Source organism: Oenanthe melanoleuca, chromosome 14, assembly GCF_029582105.1.
Source record: "Oenanthe melanoleuca isolate GR-GAL-2019-014 chromosome 14, OMel1.0, whole genome shotgun sequence".
Classification (NCBI taxonomy): domain Eukaryota; kingdom Metazoa; phylum Chordata; class Aves; order Passeriformes; family Muscicapidae; genus Oenanthe; species Oenanthe melanoleuca.
Genome location: NC_079348.1, coordinates 9,741,312 through 9,769,089, shown reverse-complemented (window position 1 = coordinate 9,769,089; position 27,778 = coordinate 9,741,312). Strand labels below are relative to the sequence as shown.

The following is a 27,778-nucleotide window of genomic DNA, read 5'->3' as shown; positions in this document are numbered from 1 at the left end:
ATTATGTAAGGTCAGTCAGGAACACAAAAAACTACCCGGGGTGGGGGAGAAGAGGAGGGAGGGAAGAAGAAACCTAGTTTTAGTTATTTTGCATGAATGGCTAAAAGAAACTTTGTTGGAAATAGAAGAAGGAAATAAGCAAACACAAAGAAAGCTGAAAGCAGGATCTGCAGAGAAATCAAAACACAGCAGAAGCTCCAGTGACTGGAAAGCCCAAAGGCTCAGCAGTCAGGGTCACCTCAGCCCGCAAATTGTTCTCCATTTCCTGTTGCTCTGCAGGAAAGGCAATGGGAAGCACCATCCACCGTGCAGCTGAGGCAGTGGTTCATGTCCATGTCCAAGGCTGCAAACGTGTCCCAGCACCACACAGCTCCAAACTGCTTGTCTAGATCACAACTTACTGGCCCTTTCTGTTACTTCAGTGATGCCATGAGCTAATGACAATACAGAAAACTGCAAACGAGCCACTAGCGACACAAATACCAACTCAGTAAATGTTCAGCTACAGTTACTCAAGCTTTTGCTAACTGGCAAATCATTGTTTTTACAAAATCTCAGTCCTGAGAGGCTACATGCAGAAAACAGCTTCATGTAAAGTTCTCTTTATTACAGGCAACATTAGTCCATACAATAATACACAATACTGACATACAAGTGTAATCTTTCAAAATCATTATTTAAACAGCAAAGACCAAGAAACAGAATTTTAACTACTTCATTTTCAAAAATTAATACTTTTTTCCTCCCAAGATCCTTTTTCAGTAAATTATATTGAAACATACAAATAGAGAAAAAATACCCATTCAACATATATTGTAGTTAAATGGTTATTTTGTTTAAAATCTTTAATAAGAAAATCCTTTTTAGCAACCTACATATAGATAAGTAGCAAACTTTGTTTTAAACAAATCCTCTCCATTAAAAGATCTGAAGAATTTTCATCCATCATTTTCTTAGCCCACTAACACTCTTTTGCAATACCTTGATACCTTAAAGTTTTTCAACTGAAGGTTTGAAACTAGGGGGCTTCCTAGATATTATAACCACTCTTCCCCCCTTCTATTTCCTAACTTTCTGTCCAACAGGAGGTGAGTAAGCACATAATACTTCAGATTTTTTTAATCACCACTCTGTTTCATGAGAGCATAGACAGGTCTGCTCAATCCCCCTAAATCTACCATACTTTGCTGTTCAGGAGGAACAATGTATGCCAATAAAAGCAGAAAACCTGCAGCTTTTCTGTCACATGCTTTTGATTATTGTCAAATTTTCTGGTTTATGCTTCCAGCTGATAACATGTATGTGTCATCTCAGTATTAGTTTAAATCTTTAAACAAAAAACTATATTTTCCAAAGTCATTATCACTGGGAGCAATCAAGTGGTCTTTTCTTGCTTTGCTGAGCTTCATTCTTAAAACTTGTCTTCGTTCTTCCCACTCACGGAGTTCAGCATTTCCATGGGCAAATTTACAGTTGCTTCCTTCAGTGCAAGTACCAGCCATATATCTGTTAAGACAGATTTTGAACAGTGTTTTCACAGAATTACCATAATGACTACTCTGTTTATGTTTTCTTCAGGTCATGTTTTTCAAATACACTACACGGTAAGGAAAAAAAAAATTGGAAGAGTATAGACTTTTTAAAGTTAGATGACACTAACTCTGTTTAGCATTTGGTTGTGTTTTTCTTTCCCAGCTGTCAAATATTTACAGGAGACAAATGGTGGCTCTTTTCTTCCTATTCTTCATGTCCCTACTTAGATTGAGACAATGCTTGAAAGCATCAAGTTCATCATGTTAATGAATACCTTATCATTTAACTCACTAAGCTAAGGAACAATTATTGTTTAAAAATTCCAACTGATTACCCTTGTTAACTAAATTTGAGGTTAGAATACTGAGAACACCTTAACATGTCAGTTTGCATTCAACTTTATGCTGCATATTCAAGGTCTCTTGAATTTGTTCAAAACAAATACATTTAGAATGGTACTTAAAAATTTAGTAAAGGGATATGTAAGTTTCCATGCAAAGACTGCAAATGAAAACTAACTTTCTTTCTCTTCTAGTTTCTCAAGATCTTCAAGAAACTCAAAATCTTCAACTGAAAACAGAGTAACAAAGGCATCTGCACCAGGCAAACTGAACCTTAAACTCCAGAATGCTCGATTCAAAAGTTTTTAGGCTTCCAAAAAGATTCCAACAATGGAAGGAATTTTCAACAGATTTACAAAAAAAAAAAAAAAAAAAAAAAAAATCTAATTAAGTTAGGTAAAATAGGCTGCAGTTAGAATTAAAGGGAGCAGCAAAACATGCACCGAATGCTGGGGAAAACCAACAGATCTTGGAAGGTCTCTTATACATGTTCATAAACAACTTCTGGTAACACTCAATTTTAACAAATTTGGGTTGATGCTAACAACATTTCTACTTGGCTTAAAAAGCTCCTGTATCACTGCCCAGCTAGGTACTGTTCTTGGGCTCTAATTAATACGCAGATGCCGAAGTACACTTGTAATAATACCAACAATATTCACTTCACACAGCTGCAATGAACTGTCTACCATTCATTAACATCACACAGACAGTTAATTTGGTTCCAAAATTGGGCACCTAGACACTCCCTGAGTTCTAACATGTTAAAATACTGTTAATTTCTTGTCCAAAGACATATGAAATTGAGAAATACTAGAAACTTTGTCAGAACTAGTAACTGCCTTAACTATGAATTGTCATTTTTCACCATTTTCACCATCTTAAAAAAAGACATACCTATCACAAATGCTAAAATATCCAGTTGGGAAGCGATACTGCCAGCAGTTCTGATCATCCTCAGTGTGGAAAACCTTCTCCTTATGCTTTTCAGAAGAAATGTGACCCTGCCATTGCTTCTCACTATTACAGTTCTTCCCACACATCCAACAATGAAAATCCACCTGTTTTACAAGGAATTTGAAAACATAACAATGCAAATTCAATTCTGAAATTCTTTTGTTTTCTTTATGTTGGTCTGCAGGATATTGTTTACCTAAACAGACAGAATTATTTAAACCATCACCTAAAGTTTATGATCTTCACTAGCTTTAGAAGAACTGATGTACAGTGTCAGTTCCATTTACTGTAGCAATCTATGGTCTAAGGGAGCACCAAGAAAATAAGGAAAGCAACCTAAATTACTAGCTGGGAAAAAAAAAAGCCCAACAAACCCCCAGATGCTTGGATTTAGGATTATACTTATGATTACTTACTGTAACTTCAGCATAGTCAGTCGGCATGTGAATTTGCTTCCCATTTTCTTTGTTTGCCTGAGCAGCTGTATCATCTCCTTTTTCTGGTTTCTGAGTTTTTAGCCATATGTCATACAACTGCTCCAAGTCTTGAACTAATGAGAGCAGAAGCTAAAATAAGTAATTAGCAATTAAGGCAGGAGTTTGAAAACACGAGATAAATGACTGAGTTTGTGAGCATAATTCATTTCCCACCTATTCTATGAAGAAAAAGGGAAGGAAACAAATGTAGACAGTTACACAGTTCAAAGATTAAGAGCCAAGGTGAAGAGGCATCTCTGGCTACTCACCAAGAGCCCTCTGTGCCCCTTGAGGAGACAGCCAGAGGTGACAGGTTTCTGAATGGGCACCCAAAGAACAGATAGCAACTGTGCTGCTGCATATCAGTACCTGAACTAATCTCATGTGTGCTACAGCTTTTGCTAAATTTAGTTTTCTTTCTTGCAGATCATGATCTGATAATTTATTTCAGTTATTACTTCTGATTTTTGATGCTTTCTTCCCAATAAAACTGATGGAACAGTAAAGTCAGCAACAGAAAGTGAATGGTGATTCCCAGTAAATACACTGGGGGGAGGATGGTTTCCCCCATATGTAATTCCATGAATCCATGTGTGTGCACATGGCAGTACAAACACCAACTAGTGTTGCTGCAAGGATCAGTATTTCTAAGACATCTAAAAAAACAATACAAACTACTCTATTGTTAGAAAACTTATCAAGCAACAAATACACAATATATCTATTTTTATTTAATACTATTTTTGAAGGCCTGGCCTGGGTGTATTTAAATTCAAAGACAAGGGCATCTGCAAGGTTTACTACAAATGATAATGAAAGAAATTAGATTAAAAAGTAATTGAAGTACAAGAATGAAAAGCAGAACAATTAGATTTACAACATATTAGATTTACAACATGTTAGATTTACTCTTCTACTTACTGCTGTTCTCCTTCATATAGGTCCACATCTCTCTCTCCTCAGGACTGTGAGCAAATGAGCAGTTTCCATCATACTGACATTTCTTGCCTGAAGCAATATGATTGCACAACTGGAACATGAATTTTAAAAAAAATCCTTAAGAATATAAAGCAGAATGGATGCTAGTACAATTCTTAAATTTTTTTTTCAGTCTTGGATAGCATTTCCCCTCCCAGTCAAACATTTATATAATGTGAAAAATAAAAATGCTTATTTTTACAAAAAACTTCATTTACTATAGTTTGAAAAAGAGACCTGCTGGGAGCCAGTACTGTGAGTGCTTTTTGCCTCCTATCACACTACCAGATCCCAGATATGTATAAAATATTTCAGAAATACTGACATCCACTGACAAGTAAGGACTTCAGCAGTAACCCGAGATCAGTGCTTTTCTAAGGCTTACCAATACCCATGGGAATTTCTGCAGAACTGACAAAACTAGCCCAATTACTGGTATTTTCCAATGACTATTCTCTATTTTCTTAACAATAACGTTGATTTTAGGTTAACATACATCAAACTGCAGAGGCACTTGTTTCTTTGCAGGCAGAGGACGAATGGTCATCCACTTCTTACGTTCATTAGACATTACCAGCACCACACGGCGATCTTTGCTCCATCTGGAAACCACAGGCATCCAATGAAAGAAAATACTATTTTCAAAAAAATCACAATTTCTGCACAGAAGCAGAACCAGGAAAGCTCAAAGAGTGTATTTTTAAAACTTTCACTATATATTTAAGATTTAATGAAGTTCTATTGAAACTTGACCAAAACTCTTAATTAAAAAAAACCCTCCAAAACACAAACACTTTATTAGCCATCAAAGTGTTTCTCAGTACCAACTATTAGCATACTACAACGAGGTAACTCTGTCCTACTTCAGAATGGTTGTTTTTTTGTAATTCCTTGTATGACTCTTTCCTAAGAAGCAACAGTTTCCCAAAAGAGGTTTTAAATGGCTGACAAAACAGTAGAATTTTCACTGCTTGATCTTACTTACGGGTGTCTTGCCTTTGCACTACAATATTTTTTGTTTCTGTCTGGCTCACTAACTTGACCATTTCTCCAGCACTGCCCACAAACAAACTTCATCTTCAAATTAAGTGATCCATATTTCATTTGGTTCCCAAGAATCTTAAGCAAAAACAAAAAAACAACAATAAAAGGTATTTTTATCTGCAATAATACATAATTATTAATTACCTCCTATGGCAGAGATTTCAACATATGTTGGGAAGCAGATATTACACTGCATGCTTGTAATAGTCAGCTTGTCATTTCAAACTGGACATTTCTGAACAAATGCGGTTTTTTTATTGAACTTACTTCTGATTTAGGGTATGTACCCTGAAGTTGTGATAATATGTACAAACTAAGCACATAAAAGCACTACATATTGAAAAGGTAATTAATTGCCCTAGAGCAGCTGAATTTGAATTTTTATTTACATTTTATATTCCACCTGGGACAGAACAAGCAAAGCAAAAAAAGAGTTGCATAGCAGCAGAGCAGGCATTTTAGTCTAAGTGAGCAAGCTGAAGAAAGTCTACACTGAAAGATTATTTGGAGGTCATTAAAAAAGTAATTTCTAAAATAAGCTACATTATATACACACATTAAAAAAGTATTATCACTACAGTCACTGCAGAATCAGTTGAATGGAAAAATGCAAATACCTGTGATCCATGTGCACTAGCTTCCATGTTCTGCCAGTACTTCTTTGATTCTTGAACTATAGTATCATGTGAAATACCTGTAAAGGAAGGGAAACAGTCTTTGAGTACTTATGACTGTTGCAGCCTTACAGACAGCTCAAACTGGAATACTACTGAAGCCCCAAAGCTTATATGCATTTTTCTTTTTGTATATTGTGTAAGTATTCACATACATGTGATATACATGATATACATTTACATCATGGATATTATATGTCCATACACACACGCAAATACACAAACACTTAAGAACATCATGAGGGCACCCAAAACAGAGATATTGTCTGTACCATCCCAATGGAAAGCATACAAGGTTTTTAAATTACAGATTGCTCACGTAACTTAAGGTGCATCTTTTTGAACATGTACTAGAGCTCTAATGCCAATGTAATTATAAAATCTACACTGTATGTACCACAGAAAACCTTTCCAAAATGCAAGCTGAGAGGCACCAGGTTGCTTTTGCTTGCTTCCCACTCTGATTCCAACCTGCTAATTTCAGAGGGAGTCAAGAAAAGGAAAGAGTGGCAATAAAATGAAGAGCGAAGTGAGTATTTAACTAAACATACCTGATTCCTTTTGCATAATCCAGACTTTAAGCTCTACCAGACTGTGAGCATAAAAGCATTTATCCTCTCGTAAGCAGCCATAATGCACCTCATGTCTGCACAGGTCAAGCTGACACCGAACTTGGAAAGGGCGGATCTTGGAATACTTCACCATAGTCTCTCGCAAGATGTGGACAAGGCACCTGTTTTGAAAACAGTCAGTTTTAGATGTTCTTTAAAATAACCATCCTTCACCACAGCTTGTTCAAATATCCTTTAAACATTTTTTACTTAAAATCAGAAAGTCAGGAAAGTTCCCAGAAGGAGGTCACATCTAAGCATCGTTTCCAGTCTGAGTAAACTCACTAAACAGCACTAAACAGAACTCTTAGGAATCCAGAGTCTCTCTTTTGCAAAGCATTACTGAATTCAATCCAGCTGGACCACAGGTTTCCAAGAAAGAAAGCAGATCATGTCCACTTTCGAGTATATATCCTGATCTAATTACTAACCCATGTACTTTTTCCTTTATAGAGCACCATTCAAGGAAGAGGTGATGCAGAACAGCCTAGCCCTTGGAGCAGCAGTGCTTCCTCAATACAGCAATACAAACAAAGCAATTCCAGTGCTCCCACTTATTTTCACATCATACAGAGACAGAAGTCTCTTAATTCTACAAAACTTATTTTATACTATTACAACAATAAAAACTTTTTTAACTTTCCAAGAATAATTGAAGATACTCCTTACACTCTTTTTTTATCAACTGAGTTAATAAGGACTATGGTCTATTTTACACACTGTAATTATGCTAAACTTGAGTTAAAACTACAGCAAAATATATCAAAGAAAGAGCAACTTAGGAGTTCCTGTTTTAATTTAACATTACACATCTATTTACAGCAATACAGCTTACCAGGTAGGTAAGCTATTAACAACCTGACTCCAAATCCCATAAGATTCAAAAATTAGGGTAGAACACTAGTAATTTTGAATGACTGATAAAGAAATCGCTCACTTAAATTCAGTTACATTTGTCAAACCTTACTCTAAGTCTGTCTTGCCTATACTACCAAAGCCTAACAGTCAGCAGTGAAGAGAAGTTGACAAACAGGTAAGAAACGAAAAGTTGGTATTAAAAACTGCCTTTGCTTTTCAATTACTTCTAGAGATGGTATTTCAAACATACTTGTTATCTTCAAAGTCATGCATAGCAGGATGAGAACAAGAAGATGAGTTATCCTTGTTCCTTTTGCTTATTATTCTGGGCTTGTGATCAAAACATTTCTGGAATATAAAAACAAGTAATTTTACAGTATATATTTTAGACAATTAAAAATATATCATACCTTAAAGATTTTAACAGATACTTCTTTTAGTCTCTAATCTAAAGGCAGCCAGATAATTACTGAAAATCTGTTTCAAAAGTTACAAAACAGTCATGTAAGAATCAAAGCATTTCTTTCCACACAGTTTTAATTATCTATTACCATTTTTATTGTGTTACAAGAAATAAAGCAGCACCTCACAAAGAAACATAAATAATCCGTGGTATTCTTGAAGAAGTTGGGACACGGTCAAGTTGATCTTTCCAGGTCCTCCAAAAAGAGCTTCTCGACTGAAGGCTCCCTTGCGCTCCAGGGTCCACACATCGATCTCCTCTTGGCAATAGGCAAAGGTGCAATGGCCTGGGTACCTGCATTCCTCCTCAGCAGCCACATCTCAAAGGACAGCATCCAACATGACATTGCTGTTACACAACTTGTTTTGGAAATTCATCTTAAAACTTCCACTATATCTATTCCAAATACTTTTAATAAAGAAATTACAGAGATCTGCTGTAAATTTGTCACTTAAATCTAACCAGAAGCAAAATCTTATGCTAAATGACTGGGTGAAAATGTAAAACTCCTCAAAACAGCTAATGCACACTTCCATCAACTGATCTAGGGCAACAATGCTGAGAACCCAGCTCAAATAAAGCTGCTCATTAATCCACAAGTCATGTTGTTTACATCAGAAGTAGAGGTTCATATTACAAAAGTCTAACAAAAGTGCTTCTTTGTTGCTGTTTTTAACAGTAATCATCCAAATACAAAATTATTCCTGGTGGAGAACAGTACAGAAGCACACTGCCTGTCCTCTAAATAATCATATTAGTGGTCACAATAGGCCTCTCCTTGCAACTTTGAAATTAAAAATAAACAACCCAGAATTTCCTTCTCCACCTCCCATAAAAATAAATAAAAATTCTTTCTATTCTTCACTATGGAAAAGGTAAATTGCATTACTTTGAGTGTAGGAATTACCATTTTACTCTCTGTAACACCTACCTTTACATATATGATATGGTCCCACATACTGTGTCTTTGTTGGTCTTGGACGTATTTTTTTCCATGATTTATCTTCAGAGTTTTTTATTCTGCCAATTAAAATATCCTTCTTACATTTATGTTCTAAATTGGGATGGTATGCATAATCCAATAACTTAGGACCTGAAACAATCACAAAAAATTGCTTGTATTTGCATAAATTGCATCAAACATGAACATGTCCATACACAGACTGGAACAGAAACCCAAAAGCAGAAGTACACAAACAAGCTGTACAGAATTCCTATTTGCACCAGCAGCTCTGAAGAACCAAAAATCATTAAACACCATGTTAAGCAAGATTTAAAAAAAAAACAAAACAAAAAACAACAAATACCAATAAAAGGCAGTCTCAGCAAGAAAAAACCCACAAGTTATTTTATATTTGGGGAGGGATGCTGTATTACAACCTTTAGGTTGCTTTGGGTCAGCAAATTGCTGCGTTTTTTCAAATTCCAAATCCATTCTAGTTTAAAATTTCTTATCTATAGTAAGTCAATGCAGGTGAATTCCAGTGATCAGTAAATAGCTCTCTTAATCTTCAACATTTATTTTCTTAGAGATACTATGTTCAGAGACAAAACAACACTCGGTAAGTTCACACGTGCCAGAAAAATAGATGCCAATCCCAGAACTTTGTGATTTTGGGAAAAAAAAAAAAATACGCCTAGCTTCAAACTCTGTCTTTAGGATGGTACTAAGTGAAGACATCAGGAAGAGCATCTGAAGATGAGCAATGTCCAGTGAATTTTCCTATTCACAAGACTGAAAAACAAGAGCGTGACCCAGTTTTCTCTGGACTAGATGATGATGAAACAGTGTAATTTCGAAAGGCAGTAAAAGCAGGAGACACTTAAAGGCTTTGATAGAGATGGAGAGAAACAGAGGAAGTAGATGCATTGACACAAAAAGTGAAGCTAGGAACATGCTAAGTACTCTCACCAATATGTTATAGCTCCAGCTTCAGCAAAACATGTTCTATGGTTTTTCAAACTTCCCTTTGTGGATTTTTTTAGTAAAAATAATTTTAAACTAGCACAGAAGTTCTAAGGATACAATAATCATTCCCTAAAGGTCTCTATATGATTCTTTATTAGCATATCAACATCAATGATACCTGTAACTTTAAACATAATGCTTATTTTTAAGATTAGTTTTAATAGAAGCTGCTGCCTTTAGAATATGGCTCTGTTTAACAGCAATAGCCCAGGCCTAAAAGATTAGTTATATTAATGACCAATACTGGTTAAGCTCCTTTAAGTCAATACAGTGGAGTTAATTATTACTAAGGTTTGGAAGCCTTGTGATTATGATTTAGAATTAGTTTGAAAGAACAATAAAACAGATGGGATGTGAAGGTTACCAGGTACTTTGAACTGCAGTTCAATTCCCCATGGCCAATCATAGAGAGTACTGCAAGTTTTATTTAGTCTTGAGTAAAGGTGTCATTCTTCACAGTACCCTGGGGTTTGGGAGGAAAGCGGATACAGAATGTGAATGACCTTACAAACAGGGAAAGCGTGTGGTGATTTCTGCTGGGTTTAGAAACCAAGAATCTATTAGGACAAGAAATAAAGACAAGAAGAAAAAAGATAAAATAGTGGTTGAAATATTTCACCTATCATAAGATTGTGCTACATCTGCAAAGAACAAGTCAGGATTAACATGGTTTAGAAGCCAACGGCGTTAAATTATGAACATGAAGATTTTAAATGTATGATTTTTTATTTAAAAAAACCCAACAACCTCATCAAGTCCAACAGCTCCTTACCTTTTTTGACAAAACATAACTGGCAGGCCTGTCTTAGCTCATGTGTGCCTTCCAGTGGGTTTCTTCCCGCCAGTGCCGGAGATACAGGTATATTAGCAGTTGTACTGCTAAAAACATTGGAAAAGTCATTTCTAGCTTGGCCTGCAATTCCCATGTAATTTTCGGACCCAAACAAACTACTAGGACCATTTATCTGTTGAAAGAAAGTGTATTTTACTTGATACACAGAACTTATTTATCTACAATTAAAATTTAACCCACTGAAATTTTTCTTCAAAACCAATGACATGGAGATTTTACAGAGGCCACATACACAGCACAAACTAAGCCTAAAAACAAGAGCCAACCAGATATACAGCAGCCTCTGTCAGGTTCCCTCCTGGCTCCTGAGGATGCAATCTCTTCATGCCACCTCTCCCCATGCAATCAATGCCAGCAGTGTGACTGAAAATGCACAGCACAACTGCAATACAGAGAGCAGACAGATCCCCAGACACACAGCGGCATCTGCTCTGCTCCTGTACTAGGACAGCTCTTCAGGATGCCTAGTGCTTGGTACTCAGATCATAAGGGATTTAGATAGGTTATTTTACAATTCAACAGTGTTTTACAGCAAGGTCCTCAAAATGAACTAATGGTTGTGGCATTAAGTCAAAATTTGCATTCATAAAACAACCTCCATAAATTTTTTCTTTTGTTACTGTCCCTGTAAGTCCCACAGCCAGAATCCACTTTTAATGGTAGAAGTGCTATTTTTTAAAAAATGGAAAGTTCAGCTGTAAAAACTGAGATCTGTGTAAAGCCTCCAAGGTGCTAACATTTGAACCGATGTGAACAAAACCATGAAAAATACGTACAAACAATGGGGAATTATTGCTGTTAAGTGCTGGTGTTCCATCTCTAGAAGCTGAACTTGAGATATCTAAAGGAATAAAAAGGTATTTTCATTAAATGAGTTCCCCAGAATATCCCATGAAAAAAATAATTTATCATTCCTGAGAAGTATCAGAGGTTTCGATTCTTTGACAAAAACCAAAGTTTTTTTGTTGCTTTTTTTTAATTATGTAAAAGCCCCTTGTAAACATCTGGGCTAAAAGTTAGCTAAAAGTTATTAGGCAATCCTCTTCAAAATATACACCTGGTTACCATCAGCAGTACTGACAGACACTGAAGGCAGATTCACAGGCAGAAACAACATACTTGCGCAATACAAAAAGGACAGGAAGATAAACAATATCTGACTATGAACAAATGAGGAGATGAAAGAGGGGTAAGAGGATTCTTCAATTTTTGATTTTATTTTGTAATTCTGGCTTTGTTCTGAAGACAGCATAGTCCTGTAACACTGGTAATTTAAAGATAAAACTCAATTTTATCTTTCATAGCTCATTATTTGTATCTTGTTATTTCACATACCTGATTTCACTACATAATTACAGTCTGTGCAGTTTGAATCCAAGCATGTGATACTGGTACCTTTACAGAGTACACAGTTACATTACCCTTTTAGAATTCTTGTTTATTGTCAAATTATGATAAATGGTTCAAGCTGTAAGAGCAAGTTTGTTTGAAAAAAAAGTTTGAGGGAATAGTGTTTCTTCTTTAAACTTACTTACCTGACACAAATAAATTTGCATAATAGATACAGAAAAACTACACACAGGGAGCTTGGAGCATGCTTATGCAGATCCCAAGGAAAGAAAAGCTTTATTTATGAATTCTTGTATACAACCAACACTCAAAACCTATTAGCAAAGCTCAAATGTCATGTGTTAAATATAACTAATAGTTGTGGCAACTAATTTGTTAAAAAGGAAAGCCACTTGGCTCATGTACAACTCTCATCATCATAAAAGGTTAAATATTAAGACTCATTTCTTACCTCTTTTTGGGTCACTGATTGAAAAAGTGCTTAATGGCGAACAAAAGTTTTCCAGTGAAGAAGCCAAAGGCTGTGAAAAGATTTCTGAAAGAGAAGCTGAAGGAACAAATCCTGCAGTAACTGGCAGTGTCCCCAACAAAGAGGCAGAGAAAGGTACACTAGGAGCTACACTCCCTGCAGGAATAGGTCCTCTGGCTCCTGCAGTTTGCTGGAAAAAAAAATAAAAAATTAAAAAGAATGTTTAGACCAAGCAAGAAAGGCCTCAAGAACGTAATCTGCCACAGTATTTCTTTTAGTCATGTTTCTGTGAAGTTTTTATAAACCTACTGAAAAACATCAATGACAGATACAACACAGTCCTGCACAGAGCTGCAGTAACCAAACCCTAAACAATTCCCCAGGTGCAAGGCATTATCCACTGATCAAACACTTTAAAGGTTCAGTTACCAGACATTTACTAAGTTAGTAAGAGATTTGGATTTTTTTATCCATCGGATCATAGCTGAATTTTCAAATTATGTTAAAAACATAGATACCAGGGAAGAGTAGAAAGAGTCAGATATCAACAGTATTTGTTTCTCAATAAAGAGAATGTAATTCAAAATGCAGCACAGCAAAGACGTATGAGTTGGCTTTGAGGCAATCCTGAGATCCAATCAAACGATAACATGTTCTGCAAAGGCCAGGTCACATTCCTTCCTCTCATGAAACGTCACATATCCTTCTGTACACTTTTGTTAAGGGCATACCAAGTGGGAAAGCTTCCCCTCCCTTCTTCCTGCCACCCCAATGAGTTACCTCCTTGTCTGGATGTTGAGTGAGCAGGTCTGCACAGAGTCTGCCCAATGGCAAACTCCATGCCCCCCCAGTTACCAGTCTGCAGTTCATTCAGAGGAGCTGAACAGCTCACTCAATTCTGCACTCCACCAGACTGCAGTCTCTCTTGCAAGACTGCACTTCCTCCTGGCTTTCACTATCACAAACATCCTAGGAGCTCTTAAAAATAATTATTTTCTCTATTTCTGATGTATTTTCTAAAATATGAAGTGCATAAAATAGAAAATTAGAAACTCAAGCATTTTTGATTTAAAGATTTGCAACTGTAAATCAGAGTTGAATGAGGAATTAAAATCATAACTAACTGAAGAACTGAATATGTCACAGCCTCATTTAACACTGCAATACTAATGCAATACAAAATAAATACCCCAAATGATTGGCAGGGCCAGGGCAGGGACTCAGTAACCTTTGAGACATGTCTGTTCATCAACCAGAGCTCTCATTTTGACCAACAACTGCAGGCTTCACAGTCTGCTCTAGGTCTGGCATAATGGTGTAAGTAGGAACAACACTTCATAGAACTGAATTTCTCAAAAATCTCTTTTAAAAATGCAAAAAGTCAGACTCACAATGGTCTATTTCTGTTCGGCCAGTTGGTGGACCTGGACAAAATTCTGACTGCAGAGGTACCAGTGAGCATCCTAGAAGGCCACAACTCAAATACTACTCTGCTGCAAAGCCTTTTGGTTATAACTATAGTTTCTACAGCTAGATGGTGAACATTCCAACACACTGTTCATGTTCTAAGAGATTTTATTTGCACAAAAAAACCCCAAAAAACCACACTAGCCCAGACTTCAAACATCCAATTCACTTTTCACAGTACTTCCTGTAGGTAGCACTGGTAGTAGCTTAACAGCATTTCTTTCTGAAGTTGTAGCAGTCATGTTATCTTTACAGCCACATTTACAAGAATCTGAACCTAAAAAACCCCACAATCAACCTGACTATGCCCGAAGACAGCTCAATGTAACTAGGAAAACTAACACAAACTTCACCACTAGTCCACCTGAAAAATATATAAGATCCCATTCATAAAGAATCTTTCAAGAACAAAAACAGACAAAAAAGTCTTACCATTACACTTTCATCTGGATCAGGCACAGAATCAAGTAACTCATCAAGTTCCTCTCCAATAATTATATCTCCATCTCCACAATCTAAACATGCTTCTGGCATAGAGAAAGAAACATTCCCTCCATTTGCCAGCACTGTAGAAGGCAAAGGAACCTTTTCCATCTGAAGAGGCATAACAGTAGGTAAAGGTGGTACAGGTACTGGTGACACTTTAGACACTTCAGAAACAAAGTTTGGTGAAGAAACAGCAGAAACCATCTCTTGTTTCTGGTCAGATAAATCTGAAATAAGTAAGATGAGAATGACTGGAACCTTTGTTCAAAGATCTGAGAAATACTTGCATAACTTTTACCCTGACAACAAGGAGGGTGAGGGAGTGAAGAAATGTGAAGAATGTTTAAGCAAAAACAAATTAAATGTTTTCAGCTTCCAAAACATGCAGTGTTAGAGATAAACAGATCAGACTTTTACTCCAGTACTTTTAAATGACCAGATGAATTTTCTTCTGAATTTTTCAAATACAATGAGATATGTATGGCATCTCTAGCTCCCTAACATTAGTAATGTAACACAAGACTCACCTAACTCAATATCTTCTACAGAAGAATTCTGTAAATGAGAAAAAAATACCTCTCAGCCACAAGAGCCATTAAAAATTTTCAAATACACATTTACAGACAAAGAATGTAAGCCCTCTCAAATTTAGGTTCTATAAAATCTCAGATTTATAAAGTCTAATGTAATGTAAAGGTCAAATATTTTTTTAGATAAAGCATCCATTTGCAGACTGAAATCCACTCATGGTATCACTAAAAATTTGCAACCAACCAACCAAAGAGAGAGCAACACTTCAGGGAACAAAAGGGTCTACACGATATCTTAAATGACCTGGTCTTACATTTCCTCATTGCTTTACAGCTAAATTGTCTATATTCCTGTGAAAGAAGCCTGTAAAATAAACTCCTCTTCACTACTGCTATTCAGACAGCTTACAAAAAACAGCTGCTAATGAAGATCTAATTTGGACAAATGCATATAAGTAAAAGGGATTTTATCCCAGCACCTTTCATTTTGATAAATGTCAATTAAATAAAATAAAAAATAAACTTTCTTAACTTGACTCTTGCCTCAGGACATGAAAAATAAATATATGCATTGCACTGGACTTAATCTTTTAGCTAACATTTCTTGAACAAAGATAACTTGAATAATAATCTCATGTCCTAATCTGCCATATGTATACAGCAAAACTGAACATAACAGAACGCTAAAGTCCCAAATAACAGCCTCTAATATAAAATGTCAATTGCATCACTGTCCCTTTATCATTATGAAATTATGAAACAATTATTCCCTGCAGTTTACAGTCAGCTTGCGCTTGGAACATGTAAAACCTTACCTGAGTTGATACATCACTAGAAACTGAATTTGAGGAAGGTGGCTACAAAGAAAAGATACTTTCATTAAATATAAATTTGATATCAGAAGAGGAAAAGCTTAACATAAAACATTAAAATAAAATCTTACCTTTGCTCTAACATATGCTTTCCTTATTTTTAACCCTAGTTTTTGAGCTAGCTCTTGGGTTAGCTTAATCACACTTTCATCCTAAAAGACATAAATAAAATTTCATCATTTACACGTACTGTAATCAAGCAAAGACATCTGTTTATATCTCAGTCTGTATTCTGCAAGATCCCTATATGCAGCATGTCTCAAAATGCAGCTTTATTCTTTCAAAAACACTGAACTGAAACCTATATCTGAAAATACAGCTACCCTCAAGCAAAAACTATGTTGACAGAAAATGGACAGTATCCTCCTCCTCCTCCTCTTATCTGGATTTAAAATAACATAAAGGTTTTCCAAAACCAGAGAAATTCAGAGAAGTGGTTTTGGGGGGTTTTGTGGTGAGTGGATTTTTTTTGCATGTGAGCATCTTTTGCTTGAGGAGGGCATTTGTTCTTTATGGGGAGGGGTTTATTTTGTCATTTTGCTTCTACACAGATTGTGGGCCATATTCCTGATATGAGCTACTACATGACACTGATGAATATTTAATGAGCACTCCGTATTTCAGGAGGCATTGCATCTGTCTTGGGTTGCAATGCAGGATGTAACCAGAGGTATGTATTCTATCACCATCTGTTGAAACCAGGTGGGGCAGTCATCTTTATCTTTTCCACAACCCATCCTCCCTCCAGGGAAGTATCTCCTGTTAATGGGCCATTGAGCCTCACTGTGTGACTGACAAAATTACATCATCCCATTGGGAGATGCTGCACCCAGAGGGAGGAGCCAAGCATTTCCTACCTAGATAAAATCTGGGATTTGGAACATCAGAGCAGCCTGGATTCCCAGAGGAAGACCAGGCCCATCTTCATCATCCCTGGACTTCAGAGGAAACTGCACCTTCTACAGGAGCACTGCTTCAACTGAACCACATCTGCCACTTCAGGAGGATGCAGCCACCATTTAATGGGACTGCTGCCAACACCCTGACTGACAGGGTGTCAGGCTGTATTCTGACTCTGTCAGTGTTTTGGTTTTTTTTTGTATTACTGTATTTTCATTTTAACTTTCCTAGTAAAAGAACTGTTATTCCTATTCCCATATCTTTGCCCGAGAGTTCCTTAATTTCAAAATTACAATAATTTGGAGGGAGGGGGTTTGCATTTTCCATTTCAAGAGAGGCTCCTGCATTCCTTAACAAACACCTGTCTTTCAAACCATGACAGCATCATGCAACTAAAATTAAAAATGTCATTGTATTTCCCTCTGTCCTACAGTTATAACTACGTAGTTAAATAATTTTAAGATTTAGTATTCAGATCACGTCCTACAGCTAGAAAATGCTATTTATAAAACTTATATAAAGGCATATTAACCTTAAGCAAAAACATTCAGATCTGGAGGTGCAAAGTGAGGATCCAAAGTCCAAAGTTACACATTCAAGATGAACTGTTTATGATTTTGGAAACACAACTGAAACTTTCTATCAAGAGAAAAACCTATATCCAACACTTTGTCTAGTGTCTCACTGTAGTTTTGATGCAGCAGGGTGAATATGCAGCAAGTCAGTATTTTATCCTGTGATCAGTCTATTTTGAGCAAAGCATGTAAAGATTCCATCAGCATACAACTTCAAATCAGGAATGCATTTCTGAAATGAAATCTCTTAATCATCCTCACTCACAGCATTTTAGTTTGCATTATGAAGGGTCCCAGGGAACAAAATTGGATTTGGATGTAACTAAAGCCCTGCAAGAACACACTTGACACACTCCAGCTCTTAAAAAACCCAAGTAAATAAAAAACCACAACCCAACCACACAAACAATCATGGAAAGCTGATCCTCAGGACCAGCATTTCAGTCTACAGATCACCTCTTACACCACACAGTGCCTGCTAACACAGACTAAGCCCAAGATTCAGGGTGCACAGCAAGTGATTCACAGCTAGGACAATGCACTGGTAGCAATGGCTAAAATGCAGTTATCAAATGAATAAATGTACATTATAATTATGGTGGGGTTCTCTTCACGTCATAGAGAATTTTAAACAACTAATTCCGTGGTTCTAGCCCTTATTGCAAATTTTCATGGCACTTGACCCCTGCTGCATTTCTTAACACAACAAACTGAGCTTGAGGACTGTAATCTCTGCATTCAGTCTGCAATTCCACAAGAAAAAAATAATGCTTAGAGGAATAAAAAATATTTTATTTAATTAAAAAATCCCAAACCAGAAGAAACAACCTTGGTCTTGAAGTGTTTGTCTCAAAACTTTAAAAATAATCACCAATATAAAATTTTCCCACCTGTGGCACAGCAAGAGAACATTTTGCTACAGCATCATAAGCCTTCTTATAGCTTCCGAGTTCATTCAAAGCTTTTGCTTTGCGATAGAGAGCTCTGAAATTGTTTTCATTCAATCTTAATGCTATCTCACAGTCCTCTAGAACTTTTTCATGCAATCCCTAGGAAGAGGAAAAAGAAAAAAAAAGCCACAAATCAGAACTCTTATCACTGAAATAGTGAATTTGAACTGTATTGGACAAAGGTATTGAAGCGCTATCAAACATTCACCAAGGCCACAGCACAGTGCATTTGTAAGTTTTGCTAAGTCATCAAATTAGGCAAATAAAACCAAGCAGGGCCATCATTATGTAAAATCCAGTAACAGTCACAAAGAAAAGGTAGCTCTTTCACAAGAGCCATCTTGTTCCACAGAGAAAGCAGCCAATTCAGTGCAGTCAGCAATGTAAATGGATAAAAACACTGTTCCATCAAATTTCAAGCCTAATATGATTCTCTTATGTTAATTCTAGTATTAGCAACTAAAATACCTCAATTATACATGTAAAAAGCTTTTAAAGAACGTGCCAAAGTGATGATTTTAAACACATCAATCCTCAAACTGCCATCAAGAGCTTTTCACACACTAGACTTTGTGTCTTCATACCCTGTTCACATCCTGTTCTGGAGAAATCCTGTTTAAACAGAAGCTTACCATATTTGAAAAACACGCGATCCTGTTCACGTGCAGCTTCTCTAGAACATCATCAGAAACATGGATTTCTTCTGAATTAGCATAATCAGCTATGTTTATAGCTTCAGTATAATGATTCAGTGATCCTCTCCAATCACCTTCCCGATACACATCATTTCCTTCATGAAAAAGATTTCTAACAAGATCTCGTATAAATAACTGCAACAAAGAAAGGAAAATCTCATCAACAACAGTTGCTTGTTTATCTCCCATACTTCCAAACAAAATTTTAAATAGAAAATTTATATTTGTAACTCCATGGAATTGGAGTGAAATGTAAGACTTTTGTCTACATTAGTGTTTTTCCTCTGACATTTTTCCAAGATTATCTCAAAGATGTATATATATGCTCCATATAGCCTTTCAGCAAGCAGCAGCCATAGCAACTGACAAAGCAGGAGAAACAAAAGCTGCTCTGCAAAAAGTTTTTTTCATGAATATGAGAATGACAGCATTTTTATCTAATATCTTCTCATATCCAATGAAACCACCTACCACTGGAAAAGGAACTTTAAAAAGACAAGTCTGAAAATACAAGCCAAAATTATGCAAAATCATAAACATACAGAAACAAAATATGTTCTGAAGGTTTCTGTGACTGAAGTCCTTTTATCTTACTTTTGCAGTGCAACTCTGAGCTTTACTCAGAATAGTGCATTGTTTTATTCAATTAATTCCCCCAAATTTATACACAATTTCAGTAGAAAAAGACTTCATCTCAACTTCTGTATGAGTAAATTCAGGATATCCAAATATCTGAATACATGTATCATAATGTTAATAGTTATCCAGTTCCAATATTGAGACTTTTAAAATTACTATTCATATTATATAATCACCTAAGTGATGACTAAAATCAAGATTAACTATAATAATATAGGTCCATTCATAAACCCTTCAGGAAAATAAGGTCATTTCATTACCTCATATTGTTCTTGCGTCCCTGGATAGGGCAAAGTGGATCTAGAAAAAAACAAAAATCACAAGCTTTACTTATTATACATGCTACTTAAAAGACAATCACACTGAGGAATGCTGGTTCTTATTAAAGGCAGCCTTGCTTCTGCAACAGGCAAATGTCTGAATTTTGCCCACAGCCTGCACTTAACAGGGAAAAGTGTTGTAGATGAGTTTTGATTAAAAACTGAACTTTCTTATTACTAATAGCTAACTTTCTTTTGAAGTTACATGGTCAATCTGAACTCTGTTGTTCAAAATGTATTAAGGTTTTGAATGCGTTGACAGTTTTAGACATCACTGTTCTTTGTTTAAAAGCAATTTCCTTCCTCTCCTACCCTGTGCAGAACCATGTTATAGATGAGGAGAACTGCAATCTTCTAGTAAGTACTATTAAATTACACATTTTCTGTCAAAAACCCACATAATTTTAATTAAGTAATACCAATGACACAACAGGAATTTTAAGAGTTCTTTTGTATGACATGCAACAGATATCTTCTCTAGGACAGAAATGAGGTCTTTAATTCTACATTTTCAGGAAGAAAAGCAGGAATCCTTTCCTATTGCATACAGGTTAACTGAGATTTTGTTTTTAAATTTTTTGGTTTTTTTGTTTTTTTTTTGTTGTCGGGTTTTTTGTTGGCTGGTTGGTTGATTCTTTGTTTTTGTTTTCTAAGAATGCCATATATGAGCAGTGAACTCATATGAAATTTCAAAATTATTTTAGGATAGCCAGGATTTTCAAAAGAATTTGGCATTGATCCAAATGAAAATGAAATACTCAGCTGATTTCTCAATAGCTTAAATTTTAGCTCCAGAGAGTTAAAATATTTAGGTAGTGGTGAGCAAACCCATCCCTTTCAGTAGCAACCTAGTTTTAGGTGTAGCGATTCTTAAGGTGGATTATCAGGCTAGCAACATTTTCTACCCATATAAAAAAAAAATAAAAAAATTAAATTATAATTTTTCTCAAAGGCAGGAAGGGAACAACCTTTCACCTTCAATTTGTTCTGTTTAGGAATAAAGAGAAGTGCTGTCTTTTCCTTACAGCTGCTCCTTGTTTAACATGTTAATGCTAGCAAATACTCTAAGGAAAAACAAAAAAGGTCTTTCCCAGAGCCATCTATCTCACTGAAATATAGATACACATGTGAATGAACATACAAGAATAAAAACCACAAAGTCATACTCTATAAACTGGAGTCCTTTCTTAATGTCCTGTTGTCTAGTGCTTCTCTCTTCCGACACATTGGACATGTTATCCTGAACATCCACTTTTCGGATATGTCACTCCTCAAAAAGGAAGAGAGATAAACGGCTGTTATAATACATTTCAGTGTGCATTTGGCCCAGAAGGATCCACTTTCACATCAACACATTGTACAAAGATGATTCTGCACCAAGCTTCAGAGAGCACTGCAGAAACTCCTGACACAGCTGAAGCACCCACAGCAACAGAGGGAGCAGCCCCAGGTCACAACCAACACCCCCTGTCAGTGCCCACCTACACAATATTTCTGCAGAGAACCTTTCTTCCAATCTCTCATTTATTTTTGGTTACCTTCACTTCCTCCAGAGGATGCAGAGTCCTGTCAGTGTAACTGCACCAAGCTACAAGCCCAGCTTTTCAGAGATTACTGCTAAACTGAGCTCAAGTTCCACACAGTCCCCTTTTAAGACTTTGCACTTCTTTTATTTGCTTATTGAAGTGGAAATAAATTCAAGATCCTGGTATGATTATTAATAAAAACCAAACTGATGCGAAAGCTACCATGAAGTCTAGTTCTACAGCATCTCATCATCCCCCAAGCACTACAGTGAAATTAGAAGCAAACACTACTGCTTTATTAATATCTGAAATTAGAAACAAACACTACTGCTTTATTAATACTTGGACATGTTACCAGTAGCAAAGACTACCTACTTCACTTGTAAAACTGAATCACTTCAAAGTAATTCCATATCATCAGCTCGACATTTCAATTAGTCTCAATTGGTGAATTTTTTTTTTTTGTTTGTATCTTTAACTGACTAGATTTACAAATGCTCAAGTTAAACAAGCTAAAATGATCTGTATAACCTTCAATATAAGGCCATTTGAAGTATGCTGTCACAACTGTACATGGTTATTCCCAATTGTGATGTAAGATTACAATTTATTTTTCAAAAAAAAGGACCAGTAGGACAAAGTTTTATTCTGAAAATACTCAAGTTCAGAAAAATGCTTTTAGCTGTAGTAAATGTGTATATTTTGTGGAGAAAATTACTATTTGTAGGAATTTGTAGTTTAAAGAAATTGACCTACATGCAGTACATTTCTGTTAACTTGAAACTAAGTTTCAAAAAGCCAGTATTTTGTGCCAGGTTGCCATTTCATATCAATGGCAGAAGAATGAAAACAAAGTAAAATGAAAAACAAACTAACCTCCAGCAAACTCCACAAAATCCCAGCTGAGGACAGAAACAGACTGCAGAAGATACCCTACTTTCTCTGAATGATTTGGAATAGGGAAACAAACTGAAGAATTTTCAGTTCTAACAATGTTTACAAACCTTTTCAAAGTCCCTTAAATGAATGTATGTATGTAGACTACTTCAGGTCACTACCAGTTAGTTCTATTGTAATACATTCCTCAAATGAGCATAAAAATGAGTAATTTTCTTAAGGTCACTGAAATTATTGGAAGCAATCCAAGGTCCCCATTTTGCCTCACTTCTCACTGCGACCTCAGTAAGAGCAAGCTTTATGAAAATTATTAAAATAAAATTCAGCCTTTAGATAAGTATGGACAGCTGTGATAGTTCACTAACAGGAATTTCTCAGCTTTTGCTTGCTTGGGTATATAAATAGGCCTCAGTAATCTACTCTCCAGAGAGGAACTGTTTCTCATGTCATTTTATGCATCACCTTTTCTTCCAAAAGTTAATAATACCTACTATGCTTTTGCTTAGGTTTTAATAAATAACAGCATATCCACAAAGAAATCAAAATATAAATGCCTAAAGAATATTTGGCATCTGAATAGCTTTTATTTACTCACTCATGGATTAGATTTTAGAATTCAAAAAAAGTCTTGTAAGAATAAGAAATTCTCACACTAACCAAAGAAAGTAGGAATATTAGCATGCTTTCCCTCAGAAGTAAGCTTTGAAAAACACATTTTAGTCCTGTGAATTAACAGCTGACAATGTAATACCTTGCCACACAGAGTCTTGCATATGCCACAATCTGGGCAGATATTAAAATCAGCTTTACTAATTTTAAGAAATCCCAGTGTTCCACCCCAACTTGCAAAGACACGAGAGAAGTCCAACACAGTAACACCTGAATTTATTTATCACCTCTAACATAATATTAAAGAATGATAAGATATGATTAAAGAACTTGAGGATGTGCAGATCCAAGTTCTCCACAACAATAAAGTTAATGGAAATGTTACAAACTGGCACAACACATATAAGAATAGCTAGCAAATGATGAACATATGTGAGTGCTGAAATTTATTATTCAAAGAAGTCTTCTATTTTTTTCCTACTCATTTGCATCCACAAAATATTCAGGCAAAAATTATCTTTTCTTAGAATACTGTGACAATCAAATTGCCCCAATATTTGATGATTTTGCAGAGGATTTAAAATTGTTTCAGGTAGCGCCTTTAACAGTATCTCTTCCACCCAAATTTTCCTTATACTCTTTGAAGCAACCAGAAACACGTTAAGTAAGACTCAGTTATATACAAGGCAAGTAACAATTATGTCTTGCTCTTTAATGTCATCCATCCACTTTCCAAGATGAAACACCCGCCTGTGTAGCAACAGCCCTTCTCCACTTGCAGGGAGAGGATTTAAAGAAAAATAAACCTATGTATATACATATTTGTAAACAGTCTAAATGTTGCTTTGTTGCTTGAAAAATTACAAGAAAAGCAAACCCCATACTGTTGTTTCACTCTTCATGCAAATCACTGAGAGAAACAACCCAAAATAAAGAAAAAATACTACAGGAACTGGAAAAAAAAAAAGCAGACTAATGTATCACTAATTAACATCACAGGCAGAATTAATTGTTGCATTAAATGCAGTATTTCTACAACTGCTGCTATGAGACCAACACTAACTCAATTGTAGTAAAGAAAAAAAAAAGCTGCCTAGACAATTTAAAGAACAGTTTATACTGTTTTATCTTCATCACAAGCTTTAACTCATCCTGTTTCCCAGAAGCAGAAACCAAGTGACAGAAAGGATTCTGCCAGGAGCCAGTGACACCTTTTCTGACAGATGCTGGTCCACTCATACAAACAGGAGATGTGAAGGACAGCAGGGCTGTGCTGGGGCAGGCAGGCAGGAGCACCTCCACTTTCTCTTATACAAAGCCACTTATGCCTCTTCTGGTTATTTGCCTTCCTTCCAGCACATGGCAAGACAGGTTTATTTTCTTTTTTTTTTTTTCTATATTTTAGCACTTCTAAGGCATTCAAGATGCATTTTAAAGGACATTCCCATTATCTAGCATATACCACGTGCCATATTCAGGCACTAGAGCTTTGAGTAAATTACTAGACTATCTTTGCAAAGCAGATCTCTGGAACACAAGTGCATAAATTCATACATAATGTAGAAATTTAGTTTTCTGTAGAAAGAATATAGGCCTTGGCTACTGTAAAAAGGAAGGCCTCACTGAATAAAACTATAGAGAGTTGAGCCTTTCAATTTCTAAACTGCAGGACCAGAGAGCAGCTATCTACAGTTTGCCATGCACACAAGTTCCCCCAGTTGAAAATTCAGTCCCACAGGACAGGGAACTGGGAAGGAGTGATCCCTTCTCCTCTTGCACAATTTAGCACGTTGCTTCCTTAAAGGTGAATGGAGAATGCTGTGAAAATGCATAACATCATCTGGGGACCAGAACTACTCCCCCTGGGAATTAATGACCTTCAGCTGACCAAACAGTTCTGTTATTGTTTGTTATAGATATTTATGGCTCTGACTATTATAAATACTTGAAGTCTCTGCACCTTCAGGCCTCAATTCTGAAAACAACTGGAAGTCAATGATCCTTGCTGCACTTCTCTCTCCACAGAACTAAAACTTACAAAGCAAGGATAGTGTATAGATGTGTTCTCTTAAATTACAGGAGCATATCCTCCTGCCATGCATCATTATTAACACATTTACTGCATCACAGGAATCTCGAATTAGGCCTCTGTACAGTACAAAGCACATCGAAAATTTTATCATTACTGCAGTTGATAGAACTCTACCAGCCTCAGTGGTTCAGATGAATTACTGAATAAAATCACGCCAAGTGAAGAGACCCCTTCTAGCATCAGCCTTCTCCTCCTCAATTCTGGCAGAAATTAACCATCATCTACAACATCATATATCAAAACTTTGGTCAGAATCTGTAAAACCAGAAGCCTGTGTATAAAACACCACCACACACAGTTCACCAATATTTCCATACAGGAAAACTGTACTCCAGAGGAGTACAGAGAACTGTACTCCAGAGAAAAGAAGTTACACCCTAGAATAAAAGGAATACTGCAAACAGAAGAGCAAGACTGAAACAGAACAGCAGGAGTGAAGATATGACTAAGAAGCAGGATATATAAACCCCTCTCTATTTAAATATAAATACGAGAAGCAAAGCCTATCTCTGCTGCTACCTCCTGCACCACTACCAGCAGCAACAAGCACAATACATTCAGGCATTTGGATCCAAAAGCTACACACATGTAATTCCCACCCCAGGGGCACAGGAAAGCAGAACTCTGCCTCCACAGAGCCAAATGAGAAGTGGCACACATGCAGATCCCCAAATCCACTGAGATGCCACTGACACAAACATCTCCACTACCCCCAGCTGCAACCCAGCCAAGGATCCAAGTAGACATCGAGCACGTGCCATCACAGAACAAGCCTTGTCCAAAACAGACTTGTCAAAGCTGTTTTATTGCCCAACCAACCAACTAACAGATTAAAAGTGTAATTACAGATAATAAACTATACAGCAAACTCAAGCGTGCCTTACAGAGACTGTAAACTGCTCATCAGACTTGGACTGGCATCAAAATAAGGAAGGGAAAATAGAAATCTTAATACAAAATCTGTACAAAACAAATGTGTTCCTCAGATAGCAAAAGCACAAAAGATTTTATGTTCATGTTCACGCATCACTGAGCTGTTATATGAGACATTTCAAAAATGCAAGATGCTGGGAGAGAAACAGGAAACACATTACACAACACACATTTCACTAGTTCGGAGTTAACTCCTCTGCTTAATCTACCACTTCTGGCCAAATCACGGAATACTCTTATGTCAGCTCAAAAAAACCACCTAACAAAGACATAATGCAGTTCCACTTTTTATTTCTAAAAAGTGAACTTGACTGTAGTCAAAACGAAATATCTGAATAAAAGTAAACAGAACATAGAGCAGCAATATAAGACCTATTAATTTCCCACTCTTTACTTACCTTCGGTATTTAGTTGCATCTCCTCCCACTTCTTCCCTATCCACAAAATAATAAGACAGTTTTCAAGATTTATTTTCCATTTTCAGGGCTCTGCTACATTTTTTTTTTTTTAAATCCATGTAAGAAACAGAACAAAGACGCTTTGTGAAGTCATTTAATTTTCCCAGGAAATTAAGAAGCGGGACTGGAAGACTTCAGTTTCTGTTTCAATTAGATATTTCAGTAGAGAACAGATCCAAAACCCTAACTGAAGGAGGAGCATCTTACCAATAAACCTAGACTTATCAACAGGATTTAAACCAAGAAAAACTTTGATACTCGATTTTGGTGACTACAACCAACAATATCTGAGTTGCTGGTTTTGGTTTTGGGGTTGGTTGGGGGTTTCTTTCCCACTTCCTGTAAGACAGTTCTGACTTTGCCATACAAAATACTTCCAGCGCTGCCTGCCGGAGCTGCCCGGGTGCACGGAGGAACGGCACCTGTTAGCGCGGAGAGCCCCGAAAACTCGTCCCGAGGGGATGCGGGCAGAGGACCGGCCCCGGCCCGGCCACTGTCAGCGCTCCCCGGGGTTTGTTCCAGTCACGGCGCAACAGGAGAGCTCCCAACCCGGCGGCGGGGCTGCCCCGGCGCGCCGCGCCCGCCCGCCCGCCGCCTTTGTTCGCGCTAAGCGGCTCCGGCCGCCGGGAGATCCCTCCGGGGGGCCGCGGCTCCGGGGCACCGACAGTGGCCACGGCCGGGAGGACACACGGCCTCCCGCGGGAGGGGCGCGGCGACCCCGCGGCTCCACCTCGGCGGGGAGCGGCGGCCCCGCGGCACGGGAAGGGACAGGTGGGACCGACTCCCCGCGCCCGGAGCGGGGCGGAACGGCAACGGGGCCCACCGCGCCTGGGCACTCTTGCACGGGCCGAGGGTGCCGCGGGGACACCGGAATGCGGTCTGTCCGTCCCTCCCCCAGCCCGTACCTGCTGTGAGGCCGCGGGAGCGCAGCGGGAGGCGGAGCTGGCGGGACGGGCGCGACAGCGGCGACGGCGATAACGACACCGAGAGCGGCGGCAGCGCCTCCTCCGCGCCGCCCGCGCAGCGCCGCCGCCCCCGCGCGCCCCCTGCTGCCGGGAGGCCGCGGGCACAGCCCGGGGACGGCCTGAGCAGAGCGCGAGCAGCGCGGGCTTCCCATTGGCTCGCCACGATTGTTTTGGGAACCGGTGCTTCTGATTGGGGGCGGCTGGGAAGCTCTTAGCTGCTGATTGGTTGGCTGCCTGCGGCCCCGCCCCCTCGCGCCTTTCCCTTCAGCCGGCCGGAGCCCGGCTCGG

The 27,778-nt window shown here is 37.5% G+C and overlaps 1 protein-coding gene across 2 annotated transcripts; it reads right to left on the bottom strand.

The window, feature by feature from the left end:
• Positions 1-586: 586 nt before the first annotated feature.
• Positions 587-27,642, bottom strand: ZC3H7A (zinc finger CCCH-type containing 7A). 2 transcript variants are annotated; one of them, XM_056503790.1, is made up of 24 exons: positions 27,431-27,464; positions 26,466-26,501; positions 21,177-21,280; positions 19,951-19,990; positions 18,989-19,186; positions 18,297-18,455; positions 16,003-16,083; positions 15,875-15,916; positions 15,057-15,084; positions 14,476-14,756; positions 12,559-12,766; positions 11,534-11,598; positions 10,677-10,869; positions 8,867-9,028; positions 8,058-8,254; positions 7,723-7,820; positions 6,555-6,736; positions 5,947-6,023; positions 5,271-5,404; positions 4,782-4,887; positions 4,229-4,337; positions 3,248-3,381; positions 2,772-2,935; positions 587-1,506 (listed from the first exon to the last, which is right to left on the bottom strand). In XM_056503790.1, the coding sequence occupies exons 3-24, from the start codon at positions 21,242-21,244 to the stop codon at positions 1,317-1,319; spliced, it is 2,916 nt and encodes a 971-aa protein (XP_056359765.1). In that variant the 5' UTR covers positions 21,245-21,280; positions 26,466-26,501; positions 27,431-27,464; the 3' UTR covers positions 587-1,316. The 2 variants fall into 2 exon arrangements, with proteins under 2 accessions (XP_056359765.1, XP_056359764.1); XM_056503789.1 differs by lacking the exons at positions 21,177-21,280; positions 26,466-26,501 and having other exon boundaries at positions 27,431-27,642.
• Between the last annotated feature and the right edge of the window lie 136 nt (positions 27,643-27,778).

Bases quoted from the DNA above. Each gene is read 5' to 3' on its own strand.
- ZC3H7A (XM_056503789.1), bottom strand. From the start codon at position 27,642: ATGGGAAGCCCGCGCTGCTCGCGCTCTGCTCAGGCCGTCCCCGGGCTG. The intron at 9,029-10,676 runs GTAAGGAGCTGT...TGATTGTTTCAG, and splicing joins GTTATGTTTTGTCAAAAAAG to GTCCTAAGTTATTGGATTAT. The intron at 6,024-6,554 runs GTATGTTTAGTT...CTTCCTTTACAG, and splicing joins GATTATGCAAAAGGAATCAG to GTATTTCACATGATACTATA.